Raw genomic sequence first — 24,322 nt, 5'->3', positions numbered from 1 at the left:
AGGCTTGGCAAGTGAAAGAACTGGCCATGATCGTAATGTTGAGCTTTGCCAACTTTGGAATGCCGCGGATAAGTTAATCTCCTGGATGCTCCCTCGACCAATTTGGCAGAACAATTGAGGGAGGGGGAGAATATTGTTTGCTCACTTAAATTCCTTTTTCCCAGGGTTGGGGAATCAAGAACTAGAGGGCACAGGTTTAAGGTGAGAGGGGAGAGATTTAATAGGAACCTGAGGGGCAACTTTTTCACCCTTGAGGGTGGTCAGTATATGGAACGAGTATATGGAAAGTTCAAGTGCCTTTTAAATGTTGTTCATGTACCTGCCAGAGGAAGTGGGTGAGGCAGGTACATGAACAACATTTAGAAGGCACTTGGACAGTACATGGATAGGAAAGGTTGTGAAGGATATGGGTCAAATGCTGGCAAATGGGACTAGCTTAGATCAGCATGAACCAGTTGGGCCGAAGGGCCTGTTTCCGTGCTGTATGACTCTAAGTGTGTTAATCTCCACACCCCAAAGATGTGTGGATTGGTAGGTTAATTAGCCACTGTAAATTGGCCCTAATGTGTAGGTGGGTAGGGGGAATTGACGGGAATGTGGGGAGAATAGGATACTGGGACAATTGGTGGAGAATAAGGTTACTCTGTGAACCGGCATAGACTCGATGGGCTGAATGGCCTCTTTGTTTGTTGCATGGAAAAAAAAATATCTTAAAAGTTGCAAAAATATTGAGATGGGAAGGAAGTCCACTTGTTGGGATGAGGTGGTGAGAGGCAGGAGTTCCATCTGGGTAATTGGTTTATTATTGTCACATGAACTGAGATACAGTGAAGATCCAGACAGATCATTCCATATGTAAGTACATCGAGCCAGTAAAAACAAAACAGAATGAAGCATATAGTGTTCCATTTACAGAGAAAGTGCGGAGTAGACAGACAAATAAAGTGTAAGGGCCATACACAGGTAGATTGGGAGATCAAGAGTTCATCTTTATCGTACAAGAGGTCTGTTCAAGAGTCTGATAACGGCAGGATAGAAGCTGTCCTTGAGCCTGGTGGTGCGTGTTCTCAGGCTTTTGTATCTTCTGCCCAATGGGAGGGGGGAGAGGAGAGAATGACCGGGGTGGGAGGGGTCTTTGATTATGCTGGCTGCTTTACCAAGGCAGAGGGAAGTGTAGACGGAGTCCCTGGAGGGGGGGCTGATTTATGTGACAGACTGAGCTGTGTCCACTGCTCTGTGCTGCCCCTCCGCGGGATACCTGGAGTCGGTGCCGGGCTAATGGTTCTTGTCCCCACAGCTGGCGATGCAGGCGGGGCGCGAGCCTCCTCCCGTCTGGCGGGTGCAGAAGGCCTTGCTGCAGAAGTTCACGCCGGAGATCCGAGACGGACAGCGGCAGTTCTGTGCAACGAGCAAGGTAAGGAAGGCTGAGCCCTCGAGTGAGGCATCTCTCCAGCACCTCGCTCTACCTCGGGACATTCCAAAGGCTGCCCAGCCAATGAAATCCCCCTGAAGTCCGGTCACTGCTGTAATAGAGGACACAGGGCAATCTGTGCACAGCAAGATCTCACAAATTGAGATGACATAGTGATGTTGATGGAGGGATAAATGTTAGGTGTGAGACTCCCTGAAGAGTGCCCTTGCTCATTGGTGGATTAACATGGTGGGACTTTTTGTTTTGACCTGGGCTTAACCAATCCGTTGTCAATGCAGCACTGGGAGCGTGAGTCCAGGATTTCGATCCTGGGCGAGTCTCGAACCTGCAATGTTCTTAGTGCTGCCCACCATGCCTGCTCTTGTGCCCCACCAATCCCACCTCCTCAATGCCTCTTATGAGGTGTTGGAGAAGTGGGAGCTGGTGTCTAGTCGTTCTCCAGGCTTTTTCCAACGCTTGGACATTGCCTGTCCCCCTGGTGGTGGACCGGAGTCATGCGTCAGTCAGACTGGTGGGGAGTGATGAGTTCACTTCCCTGAAGGAAGGGGCCTTTGGTTGTTGAGGGGCAGTCATCCCAGCTCCAGGACTTTGGGTAGCGTCCTAGACCCAGCCATTTTCGGCTGCTTCATCAGTGACCTTCCTTTCATCAGTGAATGTACGATCATCGTGGAGCAATGATGAATTCCATTTGTACCTCCTGGGTGAAGGAAGCAGCCCATGGTTACAAAGTCAAGGTCAAAGTTGAGTTTATTGTCAGATGCACAAGTCCATGTGTGCACAAGCGCAATGAAAAACTTACTTGCAGCAGCATCACAGGCACAGAGCATCAGATAAGCAGCAGTCACAAGAAAAATATAAATTAAACATAAATTATACACAATTTTTACAAAGAACACAATTAGAACAAAAAAAAGCAAAGTCCATCAAAGTGCAAAGTGGTCACAGTGTCACTATACTGAGGCAGTGATTAGGGTTGTGCAGGTTGGTTCAAGAACCGAATGGTTGAAGGGAAGTCGCTGTTCCTGAACCTGGTGGTGTGGGACTTCAGGCTTCTGTACCTCCTGCCCGATGGGAGCTGTGAGAAGATGGCACGGCCCAGATGGTGGGGATATTTGATAGTCCAAAGTCCAGGCAACATTCAGTCGAGGGCTGATAGGTGGCAAAGAACATTTGTGCTACTCGTGCCAGGCAGTGACCACTTCCAACAAGGGAGAATGTAACAACCTGCTCTTGACGTTCAGTTGGAATACCATTGCTGACTCCTCATCTGTGGGTCACCATTCATCAGAAACTCAACTGGACCATCAATACAGAGGCTACAAGAGCGAGTCCGAGACTGGGGATCTTGCAGGGAGTGACTCACGCCTTTCCACCATCTACAAGGCACCAATCAGGAGTGTGAAGGAACACTCCTCTTGCCTGGATGAGCCTACCTCCAACTTTCAAGAAGATACAGCATCATTCAGATCAAAAAATGATAAGGTGGAGACACAGGAGACTACAGATGCTGGAATCTGGAGCAACAGTCAATCTCTGGAAGAACTCAGTGGGTCGAGCAGCGTCTGTGGGGGGGAGGAATTGTCAACGTTTCAAGTCAAGACTCTGCCAGCAGATTGTTTGTTGCAAAAAATAAGATGCTGGAGGAACTCAGTGGGTCAGGCAGGGTCTGTGGGGGAAATGGACAGTCAACATTTCAAGTCCCTCAGTCTCCGCTGCTCCAGAGAAAATAACCCAAGTTTGTCCAACCTCTCCTTATAGCTCATACCCTCTAATCCAGGCAACATCCTGGTGAACCTCTTCTGCACCCTCTCCAAAGCCTCCACGTCCTTCCTGTAATAAATGCAATACTCCAGACTGCTGGATTACTTTAGAGTCAGCAATCAATTTGAAGTATTGGTGAATCTTTATACTGTAAGATAAGATATCTTTATTAGTCACATGTACATTGAAACACACAGTGAAATGCATCTTTTTTGCATAGAGTGTTCTGGGGGCAGCCCGCAAGTGTCACCACGCTTCCGTTGCCAACATAGCATGCCCACAACTTCCTAACCTGTATGTCTTTGGAATGTGGGAGGAAACCGGAGCACCCGGAGGAAACCCACACAGTCACGGGGAGAACGTACAAACTCCTTACAGACAGCGGCAGGAATTGAACCCGGGTCACTGGCGCTGTAATAGCTTTACGCTAACAGCTTCACTACCGTGCCTGCCCACTACGTGAATCAGAGGGAAAAAAGCCATTTAACTCTTTTTCAATTGGCTTCCCAGCCCCATTCCCCGTCCCCTCGATACTCGAGCACAAATACACGTCATGAGGGAAAACAAGTGGCTTCTAAACTGGTTGCCGAACAACAGGTAGATTTGCAGTCTTCTCTTTCAGTATCTCGGGTACTTTGGTCACGCGAAGAATGAGTACCAGCGTCTCTACGTCAAGTTCCTGGAGAATGTGAACAAGAAGGACTACGTGAGGGTGTGCTCGAAGAAACCTTGGCACAGGCCTCAGCAGTCCCTCAGGTACAGGCCCCATCTGTCAGGGAGTGTGGCCAGTTGTGTGGAACTGGGCTTTCTTTATAAAGAAATTGAAGGGTTATTGGCCAAAGATGGGAGACCATCAGTCTTCCACTGAGTGCTTGTGGGTGGTAGGTCCCCGATTATGGCCAGGGGGTGAGGATTGGACCTCTCGGGTTGGCGAGTCAGGGGTCCTCGGTGGGTGTGGGAGTCTGAGTGAGGCTTCGATCAGGGAGTGAGTTCTCTCAATTCGTTGGGGGAGTGGGGGTGGTCTCGAAGCCCTTGGGCTGGAGGGGGAGGGAAGGAACTTCTTGAGGCCCTGGGGTTGGGGCAGGGTAGGGGGTCCGAACCTTTTCCGACGTGGAGAGAACACGGCTGGAACGTCCAGCCTGGTGATCCAGGGTTTATCAGTAGGTCAGCGGCAGGAACGGGCTGTGCCGCCTCCTCCCAATGCCAGTCTGGCTGAGATCTGTGTCAGCTTTGAGATGGGACAGGTGTAATGTGGGGTTGGGGTGGGGTGGGGTGTAACGGAGGGCGGGGTGTGGGTGTAATGGAGGGCGTTGGGGTGTAATGTGGGGGTGGGGTGGGGTGTAGCGGAGGGTGGGGTGTCGGGTGTAATGGAGGGCGGGGTGTGGGGTTGGGTATTGGGTGTAACAGGGGGGTGTGGGGGTGGGGTGGGACAACAGCCTTTGCCCAGAATGCCCGCTGTTTATGGTAACGCTCTGATTGGTCCTTTAGACGCCAGAACCAGGCCAAGAGCGCTCCGAACCGGGTACCTGTGGTGGTTAAACCGGAGCCACCGGTGCGCCCGGCGTCCAAACCCAAGCAGCGACCGTCCAAAGCCAAGGCCGAACCTCCTCCCAAGAAGAGGAAAAAGTGGCTGAGGGAGGTGGCCTCGTCGTCAGAATCAGACTCCACACCCAACCAGCAGAGCGAGGAGGGTGAGTGACCAGGCCCCTCCCCTCCCTCTCCCCGTCCACTGGCTCCTCCCTCACCATTACTGGCCAGGAGTGTTCACAGGGTCGATGAGTGGGAACACAGCATGTTCTGGGGGCTGATTCCCCTCCAGAAATGACCCAGCTCGGGTGTGACCCTGAGTCAAATGTCCCCCTCCAATAGGCCAGGGAGGAAATGCAACACAGGGTGAAGTTTCTGCTGTACTGTCCCATCATACACTCCCGGGGTCAGACACTGGGTGAAGCTCCCTCCACACCGTCCCATCACACACTTCCGGGGTCAGACACAGGGTGAAGCTCCCTCCACACTGTCCGATCACACACTCCCGCGGTCAGACACTGGGTGAAGCTCCCTCCACACCGTCCCATCACACACTCCCGGGGTCAGACACAGAGAGAAGCTCCCTCCACACCGTCCCATCACACACTCCCGCGGTCAGACACAGTGAAGCTCCTCCTTTTGGAACATAATTAAGAAAGAAGCTGGGAGAACCAAGGGGCCACACACCCCAGCTAGTGATACAACATGACGTGTTTACGTAGCTCGTCCCCATTATAAGTGTGAACAACGGAACTTCATACATTGTATTGTAGATTGTTTACTCCAATGAGTGAAGATAAAGGTTTGTTACTGTAGGTGGATAGGAATAAGGTCATTGGTGGACATAAATCTACCATGTACGTGGTCAGGGAATGATGAACTGATGCTTCCCCTGTGCTGCAGAACGGATCCCCACTGGCCGAATCTTGAACACTCGGGCAATGAAGGAGATGTACAAGAGTTACATCGAGCTGCTGGTCAGTGCCGCTCTGGACCCAGCCATGATTGAGACGATCGAAGCTAACAATGGTAGGAACGGAGAGCGATTTCACGCTGTATTTACCTTTCCATTACAGGAAGGATGTGAAAGCTCGGGAAAGGGTGCAGAAGGGGTTCACCAGGATGTTGCGTGGATTAGAGGGTACGAGCTATAAGAAGAGGCTGGACAAGCTTGGGTTGTTTTCTCTGGAGCATCGGAGGCTGAGGGGAGAACTGATAGAAGTTTACATAAAATTATAAGAGGCACAGATAGGGTAGACTGTCAGAATCCTTTTTCCAGGGTGGAAATGCCAAATACTGAAGGGCATAACTTTAAGGTGAGAGGGAGAACGTTAAAAGATGTACAGGGCAAGTTTGTTGCATGCAGAGTGGTGGGTGCCTGGAACAGGCTGCCGGGAGTGGTGGTGGATACAGATACGACAGTACGTTCAAGAGGCTGTTAGACAGACTCATGAATGTACAGGGAATGGAGGGACGTGGACCATGTGCAGGCAGAAGGGATTCGTTTAATTTGGCATCGTGGTCAGCACAGACATGGTGGGCCGAAGGGCCTGTTCCTGTGCTGTACTGTTCTGTGTTCCAGGAGGGAGTATTCCACTGTCTGAAAATAAAATCCTGCAGATGCTGGAAATCTGATTTTTAAAAGTAAGTGATGGAACCGCAGGGGGTTAATGCTTCGGGCGGATGAGGTGAAGCCGAAGCACTTCTCTGGAACCTCCCCAGGCACTGTCCCACCGGCTGAGTATTGTTGCATCTCCTCCCCACTTCACTCAACAGCTTTGCTTCCTCCTCATTTCTCCCCCACCCTGCTGTACCTCGGAGACCACACTCTGCTGGAGATAGCAGGGCAGGTGGTGAAAGCCTGCCTGCATTGGCTGAGACGCAGGATACAGGAGCAGGGAGTACTTGCCCGAGCATGAATTTGGCCACGACTAGTGGACCGTGTGTGGTTGTGGTCGGCACGTTGCAGGACGGATGTGACAGCACTTGAGAGGGTGGGGAGGAAGATGCCAGGGTCGGGCGGTGATATTGAAGGGAGGACACACCATTGGTTGTTTTCTTTGGAATGGAGTGTACAGGAAGGACCTATTTCCTTCGGTAACTGGGGGGCAGGAACGTGTGGAGGTGAAATCATTGTATGAGGATTAGAGGGGCGAGGATGGGCATTTATTTTCTCCCAGAGAATGTTGAGGCCAGAACTCGGTGCCTGAAAGGGTGTTGGAGGCAGGGACCCCTGTCACAAGTGGAGGAACCTGCAGGGCAGCGGCCCCAGAACTGGGAAGTGGGATTAGTTGGAGAAGGTGGCTCCTGTTTTGACTGGCGTGGACTAAGTGGCTTCCTCTTGTGTCGAAAATGTCATTGGTTCACTGCTCCCTGCTCTCCCCTCGGTCTCCTTCCCTCCTGACCCCTTTGCATGTCTAACTCGATCTTACCCCAGGTCGAAGGTACACACAGGATGTGTCTGTGAGTGCTGCAGATTGAAGCATCTGGCGTGGAGACTGGCCACTGATTCATGTCTTACTCTTGCTGCAGATGAACTTTATTTACCCACCATGAAGAAGATCGACGGCATCTTGACAGAACACAAGAAACGTGTGACAAAAAGAGTGTCTCTGACTTCCTTGCTCCAGGTACCTGAGCCGTAAGCTTTTCGATGTGTGTGTGGTATCAGTGTCATCGTGTCCTGGGCACCGATGGAGAGTGGAGTTCACATCGAGCTCAAGGGCTGCGGTGATGTTGCTGCTAAATCCAACCTCACTGTGAAACAGCATTCGGAGGGAGAAGCAGCCCGTTGTTCACCCAGTGTCACTTCACAGCAAATAATATTTTGAGGGAGAGAGGAGGTGGGGAAGGGGGTCAGGGGAAGAGAGGGAGTACAAAGGAAGTGGGGCGTAGGGAGGGACGGAGGAGGATGGAGGGAATGATGTCAGTCTTGAATATATGTGTTGAATGAGTCGGGCAGAGAATTTCAAAGGTTCACCACTTTCTGGGTGAAGAAATTTCTTCCCATCTCACTCCGAACTCCATATTCTGAAACCAGTATTGGTTTTAGTTTATTACTGTCACGTGTACCCAGATACAGTGCAAAGCTTTGTTTGCGTGCTATCCAGACAGATCGTGCCATAAACAGTTACACTGAGGTAGTAAAAAACACAGAATGCAGAATTCAGTGTTACAGCAACAGAAAGTACAGCGCAGGTAGACAATAAGGTGTAAGGGCCACGACAAGGTAGATCGGGAGATCAACAGGTCATCTTCTAGCATATGAGAGGTCCGTTCAAGAGTCTGATAACAGCAGGATAGAAGCTGTCCTTGAGCCTGGTGGTATGTGTTCTCAAGCTTTTGTATCTTCTGCCTGATGGGAGGGGGGGAGAAGAGAGAATGACGGGGGTCAGAGGGGTCTTTGATTATGTTGGCTGCTTTCCTGAGGCAGCGGGATATGTGGACAGGGTCCATGGAGGCAAGGCTGGTTTATGTGATGTGCTGGGCTGTGTCCACAACTCTTTGCAATTTCCTTCTGTCTCGGGCAGAGCAGTTGCTGTACCAAGCCGTGATGCATCCGGATAGGATGCCTTCAGCCATGGGCAACATCATCACTGCATCTTCCCTCTCACGCTGTATGAGAATGTTTGTTTGAGAATGTATGAGAATTTTGTATGTTTGTGAGGTTAACTAAATTGCAGCACAGCCGGTGGAGCCACTGCCCAACAGCACCAGTGATCCGGGTTCAATCCCGACCTCCGGTACTTTCTGTGTGGAGCTTACGCGTTCTTCCTGTGACCACGTGGGTTTTCACTGAGTGCTCCGGCTTCCTCCCAAGGTCGTGTGATTGTAGGTTAATTGGCTGCTGTAAATTGTCCCTGGTTTGTAGGTGAGTAGTAAAGTCTGAGGTGGGTGGTGGTGGTGGTGGTGGTGGTGATGGTTGATGGATTTAAAATGGAATTAGAGTCAATGGGTACTTGATGGTTGGCAAGGACTCGATGGGCTGAAGGGCCTGTTTCTCTGCTCACACTCTCGTTTCATCGTTACCTTGACCTTCCCTGCAGTAAAGAGGGCAGCCCCAACTGCTCTGGTCTCTCCACACAACAGAAGTCCCACACTCCCATGGGGTCTATCAAACCTTCTTGTATTTTTGGACACCTCATTAAATTGTCTCTGCTCCTCCACACATTACTGAAGACCCTCAGCCCTCAGACTAATCTGGCCAATTACCCCTGACACCCACTGTAAAACCGGAGCACGAGGAGTTCACTTTTTACTCACTGAGTACTATCAAGCCAGGTAACAAATTCATGACACTGCACATACGATTCCAGGCACAGTCCACAGTGTTGAACACAACTAAGCTGTACTGTGTGCCTCCATACCGGGGAAAAGAGAGAGTTAGATTAGCAGTGAGAAAGCACATCACTGACAGAGTGAAGGAGAGATGACACCAAGTGTAATGGGCAACGTTGGACACATTACTGGACAACACGAAACTTAACTGCATTTGCTGTTAGACCTGCCCCCTGGCACATTTAGGGTTTTCAAGCTGGTTGCTGACAATGTGAGCTGATGATAGAGCAGTGATAGGGATCTGGGACTTGGGAACAGGACAAGCAGCCGGGCGTTTCCTTCATCAATCAGTCTAATAGAGAAATTCACAGCTCAGGAGCTGAGAAGGAAATGTTAATTTAGCTGCAGGAAAAGAAATATCAGGAGAGAAGCGACAGTGGGAAAGAGAAATGTTTTGAATATAAATATTAGGCATTTAAATTTCCAGTGACAAGCTGTTGAAGGATTAAAGATCCAGCGTCTTAGTGCAAAAAAAGGAGCTGCTGGAGGAACTCAGCGGGTCAGGCAGCATCTGTGGAGGGAAATGGACAGTCGATGTTGTCCTGCAGAAGGGTCCTGACGCAAAACGTTGACCACCTGCTTTTCTCCACGGATGCTGCCTGGCCTGCTGAGTTCCTCCAGCATCATCATGTTTTTCTTTTGTCTTTTAAATGTTGTTCATATAAGATCAAATATCTTTATTAGTCATGTGTACATCGAAACACACAGTGAAATGCGTCTTTTGCGTAGAGTGTTCTGGGGGCAGCCCGCAAGTGTCACCGTGCTTCCAGCACCAACATAGCACACTCACAGCTCCTAACCTGTACATCTTTGGAATGTGGGAGGAAACCGGAGCACCCGGAGGAAACCCACACAGACATGGGGAGAACATACAAACATCTTACAGACAGTGGCCGGAATTGAACCCGGGTCGCTGGCGCTGTAATAGCGTTACGCTAACCTACCTGCCTCAGCCTCTTCCTCTGGCAGCTCATTCCATATATGGACCACTCTTGAGGTGAAAAAGTTGCCCCTTAGGTTGCTATTAAATCTCTCCCCTCTCACCTTAAACCTATGTCCTCTAGTTCTTGATTACCCAACCCTGGGGGAGAAAAGACTGTGTGCATTCACTCTATCAATGCCCTTCTTGATATTATACAGCTCTCTAGGATCATATCTCAGTCTCCTACACTCCAGTGAATAAAATCCCAACCTGCTCAACCTCTCTCCTTATACAATGTCCCAGCATTGTAATTGTCGTAAGTCTCCTCTGCGTTGTTTCCAGCTTAATAGCATCTTTCTTTTTGCAGTGTGACCAAAACCGAACACAATATTCCAAATGTAGCCTCACCAATGTCTTGTACGTTATATTCCTGTTCCCAATATAACCTCCACTCTGCCCTCTGGTCTACCCATGGTGATTTTGGGTATCTGTTATCCCAAAAGTTAATGGGGAGCGGACTATCCCAGACAGTAAGCGCTGGACCTGTGACTTTAACCGTGGATCTGCCCCTCTGCATTTGGGGCAACACCTTGGGTAGCAGTGAGTACCAGCATCTCTGCTGGTCTGACAGGGAGGCTGAGCCAGGGTGTAATCATTTTGCTCGGTGTGTTGCAGGAGGGATTGCAGACGTTCCCTCAACTGGTTGTCGAGGATTGCGACGCAGAACACAAGGACAACCCCGCCAGCTCAGTGAAGCTAAAAGTGGCAGGTACCCCCTACAACAGGAAGACTCTCAACCAGCTCAAGAAGAATGTACAGCGGCCACAGGTGAGGACAGTTCGGTGTTCTTGACACTGGGTGTGAGGGTATCCCCTGTTACCCCATGAGGCGAGAAGTGCCAGAGGGCACAGTGGCACAGCTAGCAGAGCTGCTCCCACACAGCCCTGGTGACCCAGGCTCAATCCTGACCTCGGGTGCTGTCTATGTGGAGTTTGCACGTTCTCACTCTGACTATATGGGTTCATAGATCATAGATTCAGAGAGTCATACAGCACAGAAACAGGCCCTTCAGCCCAACTGATCCATGCTGACCAAGGTGCTAGTCTAAGCTACTCCCATTTGCCTGTGTTTGACCCAAATCCCCCTAAATCTTTCCTATCCACACACCTGTCCAAATGTCTTTTTAACATTGTAATTGTACCCTCCTTTACCGCCTCCTCTGGCAGCTCGTTCCACATCCCCACCATCCTCTGTGTGGAAAAGCTTGCTTCTCAGGTCCCCTTTAAATCTTTCCCCTCTCACCTTGAACCTGTGCCCTCTAGTTCTAGACTCCCCTACCCTGGGGAAACAGACTGTGACCATCCACCTCATCCCTCATGATTTATAAACCTCTATAAGGTCACCCCTCAGCCTCCTTCGCTCCAGGGAAAACAGTCCCAGCCTATCCAGCCTCCCCTATAACTCAAGCCCTCCATTCCCGATTTTAAAAAAAAATCCTCGTGAATCTTTTCTGCGCCCTCTCTAGGTTTCTCCTGGGTGCTCCGGTTTCCTCCCAAATCCCAAAATTGAAGGTTATTGGGTTCCTGTAAGTTGCCCCTTGGTGTAGATAAGTGGCCACAGAGGAGCTGATGGGAACATGGGGGAGAATGAGTTGCAGGGATTTGGGGACAAGGAGGGGGAGAATGAGACTGATGAGATTACTGTGTTGGTGATCCCTCGCTCCTGACCCTCGTACACCCTCCCCACCACTGATCAAAGTGCCCAGGTTGTTGGTTGGAGCCATGGTCCTCCTGACCTCCAGTGCCCTGAGTGACCTCCCTGATCTGGGTTCCGCTGTCAGGGGTGACCGGACCAGGAGGAATTTTCTCCATGTTTTGGCCCATGGGGGTTTGCCCATCTGGGAGGTGAGGTGACCACAGGGAGCGGGAAAAGGCAGCTCCAGATCTGATTGGGTACCAGCTGAACGCTCCCTACCCTCTGGTGTCCGTCTCGCGGTGTGGGATCGGCCCAGCGATCCAGGGCAGTTGCTGTTTCCAGCAGGAACGGCTTTTCCCATTGGTCAGTGAGACTTTCTTGCGTTTTTGTTTAGGACTTCCAAGTGGAGGCCGAGAAACTGCAGTTTTACACCTTGTTCCACTCTCTTCATCACTACAAGTACCACACATTACTGCACTGTAAAGAACAGGTGAGTCCCCACATCCCGACTGGGTAACCCTCTGGAGAATCCTTGGTTCCTTTTTACTTTCATCCACACAAGCCTCCTGCCTTATTTAACCCAAGGGCCCGGGATTGTTCTCAAGTGTAGAATGAGTTAGGTGTCCAAAGTCACAAGGGAGTTTCTAATGTATTGGGAAAGAACCATCTCTGTTGATGGAAGGGGCCAAAACTGGTGAGTTACCCCAAAGATCAGTGTATAAGTCGCACTGGTGTATTAGTTGCTCTTCCCTGTATGGGAGTCTATTTATTTAGCAAGGCATCTTTTTCAGGTATAATGGTAAAGTCTCTGCACCAGCAACCAGAGCTCTGGAGCATTGCTCTGATGACATGAGTTCAAATCCCACCAAGGCAACTGGGAATTTAAATCTGGGTAAATTAAATAAATGAACGTAGAGGCCCTGTCTCAGTAATGGGTGACCACGAAAATACTGGAACCCGCCAAGCTCACTGATGTCCTTCAGGGAAGGAAACTTTCCATATGAAACTATCTGGGATATACCTGACTCCAAACCAACCCACGTGGTCTACGTTCCACTGTCTCCTTGGTGTCGGGACAGTTGGAGACCGCCAGTGACTTTCACAACCTGTGAGGGGAGCAAATAAAAATACACTTGCCTTTTTATTTGGTCAATAATGGAACAAAAACTATTTCAAAGTTTTGGAACTTCGGTGAAGGTTGGTAAAGTTGGAACTAATGTGTGAAGCACAGACATCACCAAGAGATGAAAGATAATGGTTCAATTCTACCGAGCCTGATTTTATCAGATGAACACACCAGTGTACAAGTCACACTGATGTACAAGTATCTGCTCCAAAAGTATCTGGAAAGTAGACCGACTGCTTTTGGAAATTGTGTGGGAAAATTGTCTTGAACAGAATTTGGGCAAAAGTTTGAAAAGGAGTTACTGAGGATCAGCAGGAATGTGAGAATACAGAGTGACCAGCACAGTCACGACGGACCGATTGGTCTCTTGGTGTTGGGAGAATCTGTTTTATTCTCTGGCTGTGGTGCCAGTGCAGCTCTCACTGGACAGGAGTTGACCAGTGACGACACCTCCTCGGGGAACCCACCTTGATTTCCATTCAGCTATACTCAATGGACTGGATGTTGGGGAACCCTGTTGCAATTAAGATGGAGGATAGTTTGGGGCGGCACAGTGGCGTGGGTCGTAGAGCCGCTGCCCTGCCCAGGTTCATTCCTGATCTCCGGTGCCGTTTGTGTGGAGTTTGTATGTTCTCCTGTAACTTCTGGTTTCCTCCCACATCCTAGAGGTGTAAAGGTCAGTAGGTTAATTGGCCGCTGTAAATTGCCCCCAGTGTTGTGGGTGAGGGGTAGAATCTGGGGCAATGTGGGGAGAATAAAATGGGGATCAGTGTGAATGGGTGGTTGGCTGTCAGCACAGGCTCGATGGGTGGAAGGGCCTGGTGACCCACCAGCCCAGGGTGGGAGTCTTGATTAGAAACCTGTCTCCTCTGGAGGGTGATCGGAATGAGCTGGTTAAGCCCCAGGGACCAAGTGGTTAACCCGGTCAGGCCGTATGTTTGCCCTCCTTGTCTTTGTCATCATCCCCCAACCCTTCAGTGGCCACATCCGCTCTGATCTGGCCCCTGCTCTTCCATTAACCTCATCCCAACTCCATTTGACCTTCCCCTCCCAATGGTGCCAGGCTAAAACTAAACGTTGCAAGTTCAAATCCCACCAAAACTGAAGTTCAGACGATCCTGTAATTTGCCGCAGTTGCAGAAAGTAACCACTTAATGCTACTGGAATTTTCTAGGAAAGAAATCCCTTGAATTTCAGGAAATAACCTCCATTCCAGTGTCCCTGGGGCACTTGGCAACTAATGCAGTCTCACCACAATCCAAGAACAAATCACTCAAACGAAAACATAGAGGCTGTTTATATTTAACCTTTTCTTATCATCAAAACCAGATTAAATGAAATGTGACTGGTCCCTCATTCCAGCTGCAACTATTCCCTTCCAACCCAGTGCCATTATTCAGCTGGTTCGATTCCGACTCCTGGATCTCTGGCGGGTGACCCCAGCTGCTCCGGCTGTGCCTGAATTGGCTGTTTTGTGATTTCTATTTATCCATGTGGACACGGCTGACATTTATTGTCAACCTCCACTCACTCCTGAAGTGAATAAGAGTCAACTATATTGATGGTCTAGACTCCGTATAGAGCCACACCGTTAGACAGCTCAGAAACTCTACGCCAGTCTGCGTAAAGACAGCAACTCTGCTTCCCTGAAGGACATTGTTCATGGTTACTAAGTCTAACTTTTTTTTAAAGTTCCAGATTTTTTTACTTACTTGAACTTAAATTCCCCAGCTACTCTTGGGGGATTCGAATTCGCATTTCCAGACTCTGACCGACAGTCCAGTGACTCTGCCATCGTAGTACTCCACCCCTGCATGTCTTTTGAGAAGGCAACAGCGGCTATGCTTCAAATTGGCAATAAAACACCTAGGGACAACCAGCGGTGATGAGAGGCACTATCCAAATGTAGCTCATAGCTTCCAACGACATTTCTGATGGTACTTCTTGACCGTGAAGCAGCTTTTCCAAAAGAAGAATTATTCCTTTCAGAAAGGATGGAATTTCTCCATTTATAAAGTGACTTTCTCCTCCCTTTCAGGACATTCCAGTTTTATCTGAAGCGTAGACACTGTTGCTGGTAATTCATACACAGCAAGGTCCCACAGATCAGGGCCAGGTGTTATTTAAGAAATAGAAAGTGAGTGAGCCATTCAAACTCCTCATACCTGCTCCACCACTCGTGGCTGAACTGATCCCTCAGTTTCCTCCACTTGAGGAAGAAGTAGGCATCATGTCAGGGTCCTGAGGAGAACTTCCCCGATCTTCATCCCAATGGTGCTGAGGGATCCTGTGCTCTCTCATTGTTGAAGCAAGTCTAGTTTATTGTCATGTGCACAAGTACGGTGAGGTACAGGTACAGCGAAAAACTTGCTTGCAGCACCACAGGCACGTAGGTACAGACAACACACAGAATATAAATTATATATAAAGTTATGCTGTACAAAAGCAAGGCATTAGTGCAAAAAAAAATCAGAGACAAGTTCACGGCAGTTCATGAGGTGGTCCGTAGTGTTGCTGAGGTAGGGTTTGGGATGTGCAGGTCAGTTCAAGAACCTGATGGCTATAGGAAATTAGCTGTTCCTGAACCTGGTGGTGTGGGACTTCAGGCTTCTGTACCTCCTGCCTGATGGTAGCAGTGAGAAGAGGGAATGTCCTGGATGGTGGGGGTCCTTGATGATAGATGCTGCCTTCTTAAGGCAGCGCCTCCTGTAGATGCTGTCAGTGGTGGGGAGGGCTGTGCCCGTGATGGACCGGGCTGTGTCCACTCCTCTCTGCAGCCTCTTGTGTTCCTGTGCATTGGGATTCGCTAAAGGCAAATTGCAAATGTCTGCGTGTGATTGACGTTGGAAGTGGCTGTCAAGAAGCAGTGACTGGGTCACCTGCGAGGACAGACGACGACCCGGGCTGATGCTGGGCCCATGCTGACGGTGTAGCACTCCCTCAGTAGTGCGTTAACGGGAGTGGGGCTCGAACTCTGAGGGTGCTGTGCCTACCGTCGGCTGGTGGGTGGCAATTGGGGCTGGGAGGTGACCACAGGGGTCGGAGGGAGGGTAATCGGGATGGGACATCCGCTGGCATTTCAGGCCCGTGGTGACCCTGTTTGTCTGCCCCCTGCCCCCACAGACGGACACCCTGTCGGAAGTGAACGAGGACCTGGGTCAGGAGGAGATTGTGCAGCAGTGCATGCGCAACATGGCGTGGCTGGAGAAACTCTTCGACTCCTTCTGCGAGCTCCTCACGCAGGTTCAGCAGCAGTGCGCGTGACCCCCGCCACAGCCGCGACTGCCCTCCTGTCTCCCGCTCTCTCCTTTCCTTTCTCACCCTCGCCCCCGCCGCCACCATCCTGTTCCCTGCACTGCCACCTCCTCCGCCCCTCGCCTCCGAGGCCGGATGCGACACACTGCCGCGGGTTCCGGGGTTGCCGGGGCAGTGGGGGTGGTGAATGTCCGCAGTGACGCCCCAGTTGTTGCAGGATTTAATTTTTCTCATTGTCCTTGCCGCCTGGTAACTTCAGTGCGCTGATATTCAGTTAGGAGTGTTCAGAAGCTTATCGTTTGTTTCTTAATTCCCTTCGAAGGAAGCTCCGTGGCCACAGCTGGTCACCCCGTCCCAACCAGCACCCTTGGGTGCTCAAGGGGAGGGTGGAATTAAAGCTTCACAAGCACAGTGGCTAAGACCCTGCTCCTCCAACCCCACTCTCAACACCCTCGAGGCTGTCGTCACTCACCTCTGTGCCCCCACTCACTCTAACCCATTGGAGGTCACCCCCTCTTTATGTTCCCCCTCCCACTCATCCGCTACGCCCCCGTAGCCCCACTCCCCTCACCCTCCCCCGCCACCGATCTGCCCTGACCCCCTGCTTTTCTAGTGATCCGATGGTTTGGGAGGCAGGAGCCAGATGTAACCCTTGGCTCTGCCCCCCACCCCAGCAGTGAGTCAGGGTTTGGTGTTTGTTAGGGGACTCACTTTGGTTTCCACTTGGGGTCTAGCTGGATGAAGGTGCGTCTGAAGGAACAGGGCGAGGCTTGAACTGCTTGGTGGGGCAGGTCGTGTTGAAACCAATGTCTTGGTGTCACAGGGCTTCTGGACACTCTTCCTACTCCCACCCTCCACCCCACCTGTCCCCATCATTCCCGTCTCTGTAACGTCCTGTCACTGTGGAAGGTGGAAACCAGCTGTTCCATCACCAACCCAGGCCGCTGTCTGTGGCCCAAGCCCTAATGTCAGCCTCTCCTCCTCCTCCTCCTCCTCCTCCTCCTCCTCCTCTCCTCTGTCGTGGTTCCTTCAGAAGGACCTTCAACCCCACCCAAAAGCAAATTCAGTTCTCCAACAATTCAGCTGAAACTATCAGGGGCTCCTGGGTGTAATTGGGTAATTGTTGAAGGGGTGACCACCATTACAGGGGCTCTCGCCTGTCCAGTGGGTCATGGACATTCCTCTCGCTGGACGCCTGCAACCACTGACCTTGGGGACGATTACTGCCTCTCTCTGCCCCCTCCCCACCCCTTCTCCCAGAGGGCGGGCTGAACCAGGGGTCTTGGGTACGGTGGGTGGCCTTTCAATCTCCACCCTGATCTTCACACCTGGCTCCTCGAGCTCTGAAACACGAGAGCCCCAGACTTGTCCTACAGCGCGGTGACTCTCCCGCTACACAGTGACACTTCCTTCCAATCGTCCAGGAAAAGAGTTGGGGTATAAATTCTGCTGCCTGACCTCAGGTCGAAGGTTTCCCCAAAGGTCCTGGTGCTTCCCTTATTTGGGACCTACAGATGCTTATTCAGGTGAATGTGAGGGGGTGTAGGAGGAAATTGAAGGGTCATCTATCTCCTGCTGACCTGACACTAGTCAATAGTTACCAGGTTAACATGACTAGGCCCAGTTAGATGTAGGGTATGAGGTCGTATTGCCTGCTGGATTTGTTTTTTTCCCATCGGATCTGATCTGGGAAGTCCGACTTCCTCCATCACACTTCACAGAAGGTTAAAACCACTGTGTTTCTGTCTATGAAATAATATTTACAAAAGTTGAAAATAAGGTTAGAATGATCCTGAAATGCAGATGCATGGGGCTGGAGCACCCTTGTACTCTCTCTAGACGTTGAGTAGCTTGAGGGGACACTGCATATGGCTGCCAAAGTGGTGACTGGACACTGCATATGGCAGCCGTTCTGGAGGACATGTGACTGGACACTGCATATGGCTGCTGTTCTGGAGGACATGTGACTGGACACTGTGTATGGCTGCCATTTAAGAGAAGAAATGACTGCAAATGTCTGCAGACTTCGAGAACGAGTGACAACCGGACACGGTTGTACTCTTGGTCCGGGAAGCAGGATGTGAATGGAAACTGAAAATGGTTGCTGGCCTGGAATAATCGATTGGACGCTGCAAGCGGCTGTCAGTCTTGAGGGGTGACCAATTGGGCTCCCTGGTCTGAAGATCAGTTTTCGTTAGAAATGGACCCTGAATTTGAAGACGCCAACCTCATCCCATCCATCGACAGTGCCTGCTGGAAATTTATTCCCCCGTTCACCACCCACCCCAAAGAGAAATGTCCCAAAAAGAAGAAAAAACAAAATTGAACAGCTTAAGAATGAGTGCTTGCTGCAAAAAGACAGAGGAGCTGGGTGTCCCAGACATGACATTTGACCAACACTGGTTGGATATAAGAATGCGGTGGGATGTGGCGGGGGAGGGTGGAGAGGGGAGGGAGATACCCACAGGAAAAGAACTCTTGCGGGAGAGGCTCTGAGCTTTTTGAAAACAATTCTTTAAGGGTCTGGTTGAGCAAATGCTGCATTATATTTTAGACCTAATTTTTTGTTTCAGATTTTAATCAAAGGTTTCCATTCCCACCCCCTTGCCCTTTAACAAAAGGAATTAATTATTTTAAAAATTGCAAAAAAAAACCCACCAACTTAACGCTGGCTGAATATAATTTAATCGTTTTATGTTATTTAAAAATACCTTACAGATTCCCTGTCTCCCTTCCAGTAAAATGTAAGTTTTACAAAAAAAATTTGGGATCTGTCCTATCTTGGGTGCTCGCCTGTCGTAAACGGTTTTTAAAAAAGCAGTGGCTACTGGCCATGTCTCCCGTGTATATATATTGTACAGAGCAAATGTCCATGTACTATATTGTATTTGAGAGAGCTAACCAATACTTAACAGAGAAAAAAAAACACAGAAGGTTGCTTAGTTGTGATGTTCAGTCTGACTGGACCTTATTAGTACTTGGTTTATATAATATGTTCTGAAACTTGTCAAGTGTCCTATTTTATTCAAAGAAAGACAGGTTACGACAAAATGGAGTGATGCACCCCAGGGTGGATGAAGTCTCGTTGAGAAGGGAGAAGATGGTGGCATGGGTTTACGTGCGATAATATTTCCCTAATCCCCGTCACCCACACACAATAGAGATTGCCTGTCTGGGAGTGGTACAATTTTCCCCAGGCCCGCTGGGATGAGGAAGGGTTAAAACATGTAGTCTCAGAGTTTCCCCTCCTGGTTCAACCTCCTGCTGTGGTGAGTGTTGTGTGTGTCCGTGTGCGTGTGTGTGGAAACTGCCTGGCAGAGACAGGATTGGGTAGTGATGCCTGATGTGGTCGAATATCATCCAGGTGCAGGGCTTTGTGCTTGGTGTGACGCAGTCACAGTCCAATACCCTCTCTCTGGGCTTGTGTACAAAGTGGAGAGACAGGGATGGAAAACCGGGCCTCAAAGAGGAGCACTTTCAGTGCCAGAGCAACCAGTACATCAGTTCTATCATCCTCTTGATCGATAGACTCTGGCATTACATAGTCCTTATCCAGAGCACCAATTTCTGAGTTGAATTCAGTAACACTAACTTAACCCCTCTGCCTGTTTCATCTAGATTTTAAACCGAAGCCCCATCTACATTCTTAGGGCCAATGACGCTATTTCAATGAAGCATAGGTGAGAGCTGGTCAAAATTCAACCCCAATCAGTTGGAATTAATTATCCGGCTGCTACCTCCATCTCGTTTGTAGGCCCAAAGTAGCTGCTGTGTTTCCAGTTTACAAATTGGCTGGAAAGCACTTGAAGGTGAAAGGGATGTGGAAGTCTCTGTATAAATGCTAGTTTGTCTATCTTGGACATGAATTTGGAAGTGGGCCTTCATTGCGAGCAGGCTGCCTGACCTGACCCCATGGTCCAGTAAACGTGAGGGGCTCTGCTGGGAGAAGCTCCTTGGAACTTCTCTTCCGCAGTGTTTTACCTTCTGTACGTTAAAAAAAATAATGGGAACCGCCAGCCAAACCTGTGAAGAACTTGTGCAGGGTTGAAGTACCATCGCTGTTCTTACTGTCGAAAATGCAGCAGTCGACGTACGCACAGCGAGATCCCACAAATGGCAGTGCGATCTGCGACCGGGTAACAGATTTTTTTCACCGCCATCGATTGCTATTTGCTGGGATTCTGGGCAGGGCTCCCTTGGTGTGCCGTGCTGGGTTTTCCAACCACCCCAAGCAAGGCGTTACCTGAGAGGTTGCACTGCTGACAGTGCAGCACCCCCGCAGTACTGCCTCAGGATGTCGGTGCCTGGCTGACTGCTCTTCGCCCCCTGACAACTTCCCCAACTATTCCAAAGAAAAGACAATTTTTTTAAAGTGGAAAATAGGAGCAGGAGTGAGCCTGTTTTGTCAATCAATAGGATCATGGCTGCCTCAATACCACTTCCCTGGTCCCTTCCAATTAGCCTCTCGTTGGCTGATTTTTTGATATCCCCCTCCCCACACTACCGATACAACCCAAGGCTGATCATTACCACAGACCATTACTGGGCGATTGTTCTTGACGAAGAAGCTGGACCCCACGTCCTTGCATTTTGTCAGTTCCTTTGCCTACCCAATGCCCCTCCCTACACCTGAGCCCCGAGGGAGCTCGGTCCTCACTCCCCATCAGCTGGAATGGTCTGGGGGAGGCATGGCTGAGTACCAAGGGGAGCCCCGTCCTCACTCACCCAGCAACCGACAAACTGAAGTGGGCCATGTGTGAAAGAGAGGTGTTAGGCTCAGGTAGGGGACTAGGCCGCATTGAAGCATCATAGATTGCCGGGGAATATCTACATAATTGAGGCCTTGTTGGGATGAATTAATTAAAAACTGATATCACAGTGGCACATTGTGCTTTAAAGGGAAGCCCAGGAAAGGAAAGAGATTTACTGTTGCAATCTGAAGTTAGTTTTGTAGTCACACAGCACAGAAACAGGCCCTTCGGTCCATCATGTCCATGCTAACCTTGTTGCCCATCTTAACTAATTCCATTTACCTGTATTATGTCTGTAAGCTCCAAAAGTAACTGTATTCTGTTAAGAAAGGAGGATTTGCATTTTTATAGCACTCTTTGTGGCTTGATGCATCCCTGAAGCATTTAAAATCCATTGAACATTTTGAAGAGGCTACTGTTGTAATGATGGCTAAATGCCTAGGTCTGTTTATTATGAGTTTATTAAATTAAAGTCCATCCTTTTGCCCATCACCCTCCTAAATAAATACTTGCCAATAATATATACTTAAAATTTCATGTTGATTGAACTGGGTGTCCTGTCACAATGTTGGAGAGGAGGGGCCTTTGCATATTATTCAAGATGTTAAACCCAGTTGTATTTTTTGTCTAATTCAATATTTTTGAGAGCAGTTGACTCGTGTACTGCTGCCTTCCCCCACTGCCCTTCCTCGCCCTCTCCCAAATTTACTTTTTAATCTTCTAACACTTTGGGTACGATTGCACAGATCGATCCCAACATTCCTGGACACACCCTTGAGGGGTCACCAGGTTACAGTCTGAAGGAGGAGCTGTTTCTGGTGGGATAGGCATTAGGAGCTGGCCGTTTCCAAGGATATGTCTCGGTCTGAGCACCTTTTGGGGTTTTCCTTCTGTTTACTATTCTATCCTGGAAGTAGATCAGAATAGATTGAATGATGATGTCTTCTGAAGTAAAATGCTGGAAACAGCATCTGCTGAGACAGAAATGATTCTCGTTTCCACTCCGAGACACTTCCTCGGGAACTGGGGTTTACAAGTTAGCTGGGTTGCCAACTCTGCATATGTTCCTGGTGGCTTTATCATGTGGACCTCACTCCTCAATCCCACCCCTCAATATTTTTCTGATGTACAACAGTATTCAAAGTGAATAGTTCAAGGAAAAGGCTTTGTTTCTTTTAATGATCCTCTGCTTTTTCTCTTGGAACTTTTTAAAAATCAAACACGGCAGTGTCCTGAAGATTAATCCCAAATAAATCCTGGCGATGATTGAGGAGAGTTGGTAACTCTGGTCTTGAATAATAAAAAAAAATCAGAAAATGCTCAACAGGTCAGGCAGCATCTGTGGAGGGGAAGAAAAACAATTAACATTTCAGGTCATTAACCTTCATCAGGACTAGTCTGGGGTGGGTAATACTGCCCTCCGTGGCCCATCCCTGTCATTTCTGAGCTGCTAGCATCTTCAATGCCAGGACCATTGCCTCCCTTACAGGCGCCCACCGGTTTGTTGCAAGCTCTTTGGGTATGAGGGAGTGTGGAGGAGCAAGAGAAGGATCTTTAATCAAGAGGAAATTCATTTTCTTCCTGAAATTGTTGTAAGTCTTTGTATATCCATCCCCAAAGGTTTTCTGAGCTAATCTTGCCTTGCAGCTCATTGAGCTGATTGGGAGAAAGAGCCAGTGAGTGCTTGCTACTGGGGTATCAATTTTATTTCTTTCACTAAAAAAAAAGTTGCAGTTAACTCTCAATAGTTTAATTTCCTCTGCCTATAAAATAAATCAGTCCCAAGCCCCTTACTTACTTGTAGTCCCAGTGAGAGGTCACGCTGACCATTTTCGTTGGCCCATCTTGGGCTCTGAGCTGGGGTTGGAGGTCACCAAATCTGTCAGGTCACTGCATTGGTTGAACTACCTGTCAAAGCCCATTTTTTCAGGGATTTCCAATTTGATAAAATATTAACTTATGAAAGAGATTTGTTTGTTTTTAATGCCTTTTTATGGTTGTGTGATTGGTGGATGTAATTTTGATCGGAATTGGTGGCTCCAGGAGGGTTTGGCACAGGAGGGGGCTGGCCGAGGTTCGGAGGGGAGATAGGTGGGTAGGGAAGAGGAAGGGACGCGTCGCAAAGCTTCTCCCCGCTGGGGCAGTGCGCGCAGAGACCAAGTGTGTGGGCAGCCGTTTTGTAGGACCTGAGGCTTGTGGTTTGGGTATGGTGATGGGCACGGGCACACTTCGAACCATTTTGTCATAAGCTGCCTTCAGAGATGCGACGTTTTCATCTCTCTCACTCTCTCTCTTTATGTAATACTTATTATCGACCTTTTTTAATGATGTGTTCTAACTGTACAATGTTATGGCCTGAAAGGTATTGTTACCGTTTTTGATTTGTGTTCTTGTATTGATGTTACATATATTATATATTTTTAATTGTTTAACAATGTCCTGCAAATGTTTTTTCTTTTCCTATTTCTCCCCCTCCCCACCCACCCCCTTCCCTCGCAAAATGTACAACTTGCATTGTATACTGTGTCCACAATATGAAAGAAAAACACATTCTTCCTCTGTATTTTGTTTTTTTCTAAAAAAATAGTTTAACCTCTTTCATGTTTTAAATGCCGAATAATTCCTGTGCTGCCTACCGTATATTTTTAAAATCTTTTTGTTTCGGTATGCTGATGTGCGTCTCTCGATAGGTGCCTCTGGTTTGCAGACTGCATTGCGTCGTGCACTGATGTAGATGGGAAATGCATCACGAGGGCTGCGCTTGGTTTTGGGGGCTGCACCCCATGGATTTTAGCCTTGGAGGAAGAGGGGGGATTTGGGCAGTTTTTGAAAGGGTTAAATTGTGGGGTATCAGAACAGCAGATCCTTCAGCATCTCAAAGCTATTCTGCTGTCGACTTAAATTGTGCTGGTTCTGTCACTGATTGTTAAGATGCTGAGTTAGTACCCAGACTTTGATTTTGGAACACAAGTTCGAATTCCAACACTGCAGCTATAAATTAATTCCAGATTTTATTTAATTACCTGAACTTTAGAAGCTTGTCCCAGTAATGATAACCATGAAAGTATTGAAGTGTCATTAAAATCCCATCTAGTTTGCCAATATCTTTTGGGAAAGGAAATCTGTCATCCTGACTCAGTCTGGTCTATGTGCAACTCCAGGCTCATCAATGTGATTGGCTCTTAACTCTCTGAAATAGCCTGGGGGTGGGGGGTTGCAATTGAAGATGGATCATAAACACCAGACTCCTCCCCATAAACAAATTGATCTGGGGAAATGTGAAGATGACCATTTTAGCAGGAAAAATAAATTGGAAGTATGTTTTCTAAATGGCGAGAGATTGCAGACAATCCCAGAGGTTCCCAGTGCTTGGTTTGCAGATACAACACCTAATTAGAAAAACCTAACAGAATTTTGTTGTTTATTGTGAGGGAAATCGAATCCAAAAGTAGGAAGGTTATGCTTCATTTATACAGGTCATTGGTGAGACCACATCTGGAGTGCTGTGTCCTTAT

General features: G+C 48.9%; 1 protein-coding gene across 1 annotated transcript in view; it reads left to right on the top strand.

Moving 5' to 3' along the window:
- The window catches only part of LOC127585496 (proline-rich protein 12-like), a 77,464-nt gene extending 53,990 nt beyond the window's left edge, over positions 1 to 23,474 (top strand). Inside the window, exons 9-16 of the mRNA XM_052042992.1 lie at positions 1,298 to 1,414; positions 3,816 to 3,949; positions 4,682 to 4,884; positions 5,624 to 5,749; positions 7,253 to 7,350; positions 10,656 to 10,808; positions 12,070 to 12,165; positions 15,925 to 23,474. Of these exons, the coding sequence (XP_051898952.1) occupies positions 1,298 to 1,414; positions 3,816 to 3,949; positions 4,682 to 4,884; positions 5,624 to 5,749; positions 7,253 to 7,350; positions 10,656 to 10,808; positions 12,070 to 12,165; positions 15,925 to 16,065 (1,068 nt within the window). The 3' untranslated portion in view covers positions 16,066 to 23,474. The remainder of the gene's footprint in view (positions 1 to 1,297; positions 1,415 to 3,815; positions 3,950 to 4,681; positions 4,885 to 5,623; positions 5,750 to 7,252; positions 7,351 to 10,655; positions 10,809 to 12,069; positions 12,166 to 15,924) is intronic.
- The last annotated feature ends 848 nt before the right edge of the window (positions 23,475 to 24,322 follow it).

This window comes from Pristis pectinata, chromosome 33, assembly GCF_009764475.1.
Source record: "Pristis pectinata isolate sPriPec2 chromosome 33, sPriPec2.1.pri, whole genome shotgun sequence".
Taxonomy (NCBI): Eukaryota; Metazoa; Chordata; class Chondrichthyes; order Rhinopristiformes; family Pristidae; genus Pristis; species Pristis pectinata.
This window is presented reverse-complemented; position numbering and strand designations above follow the sequence as displayed.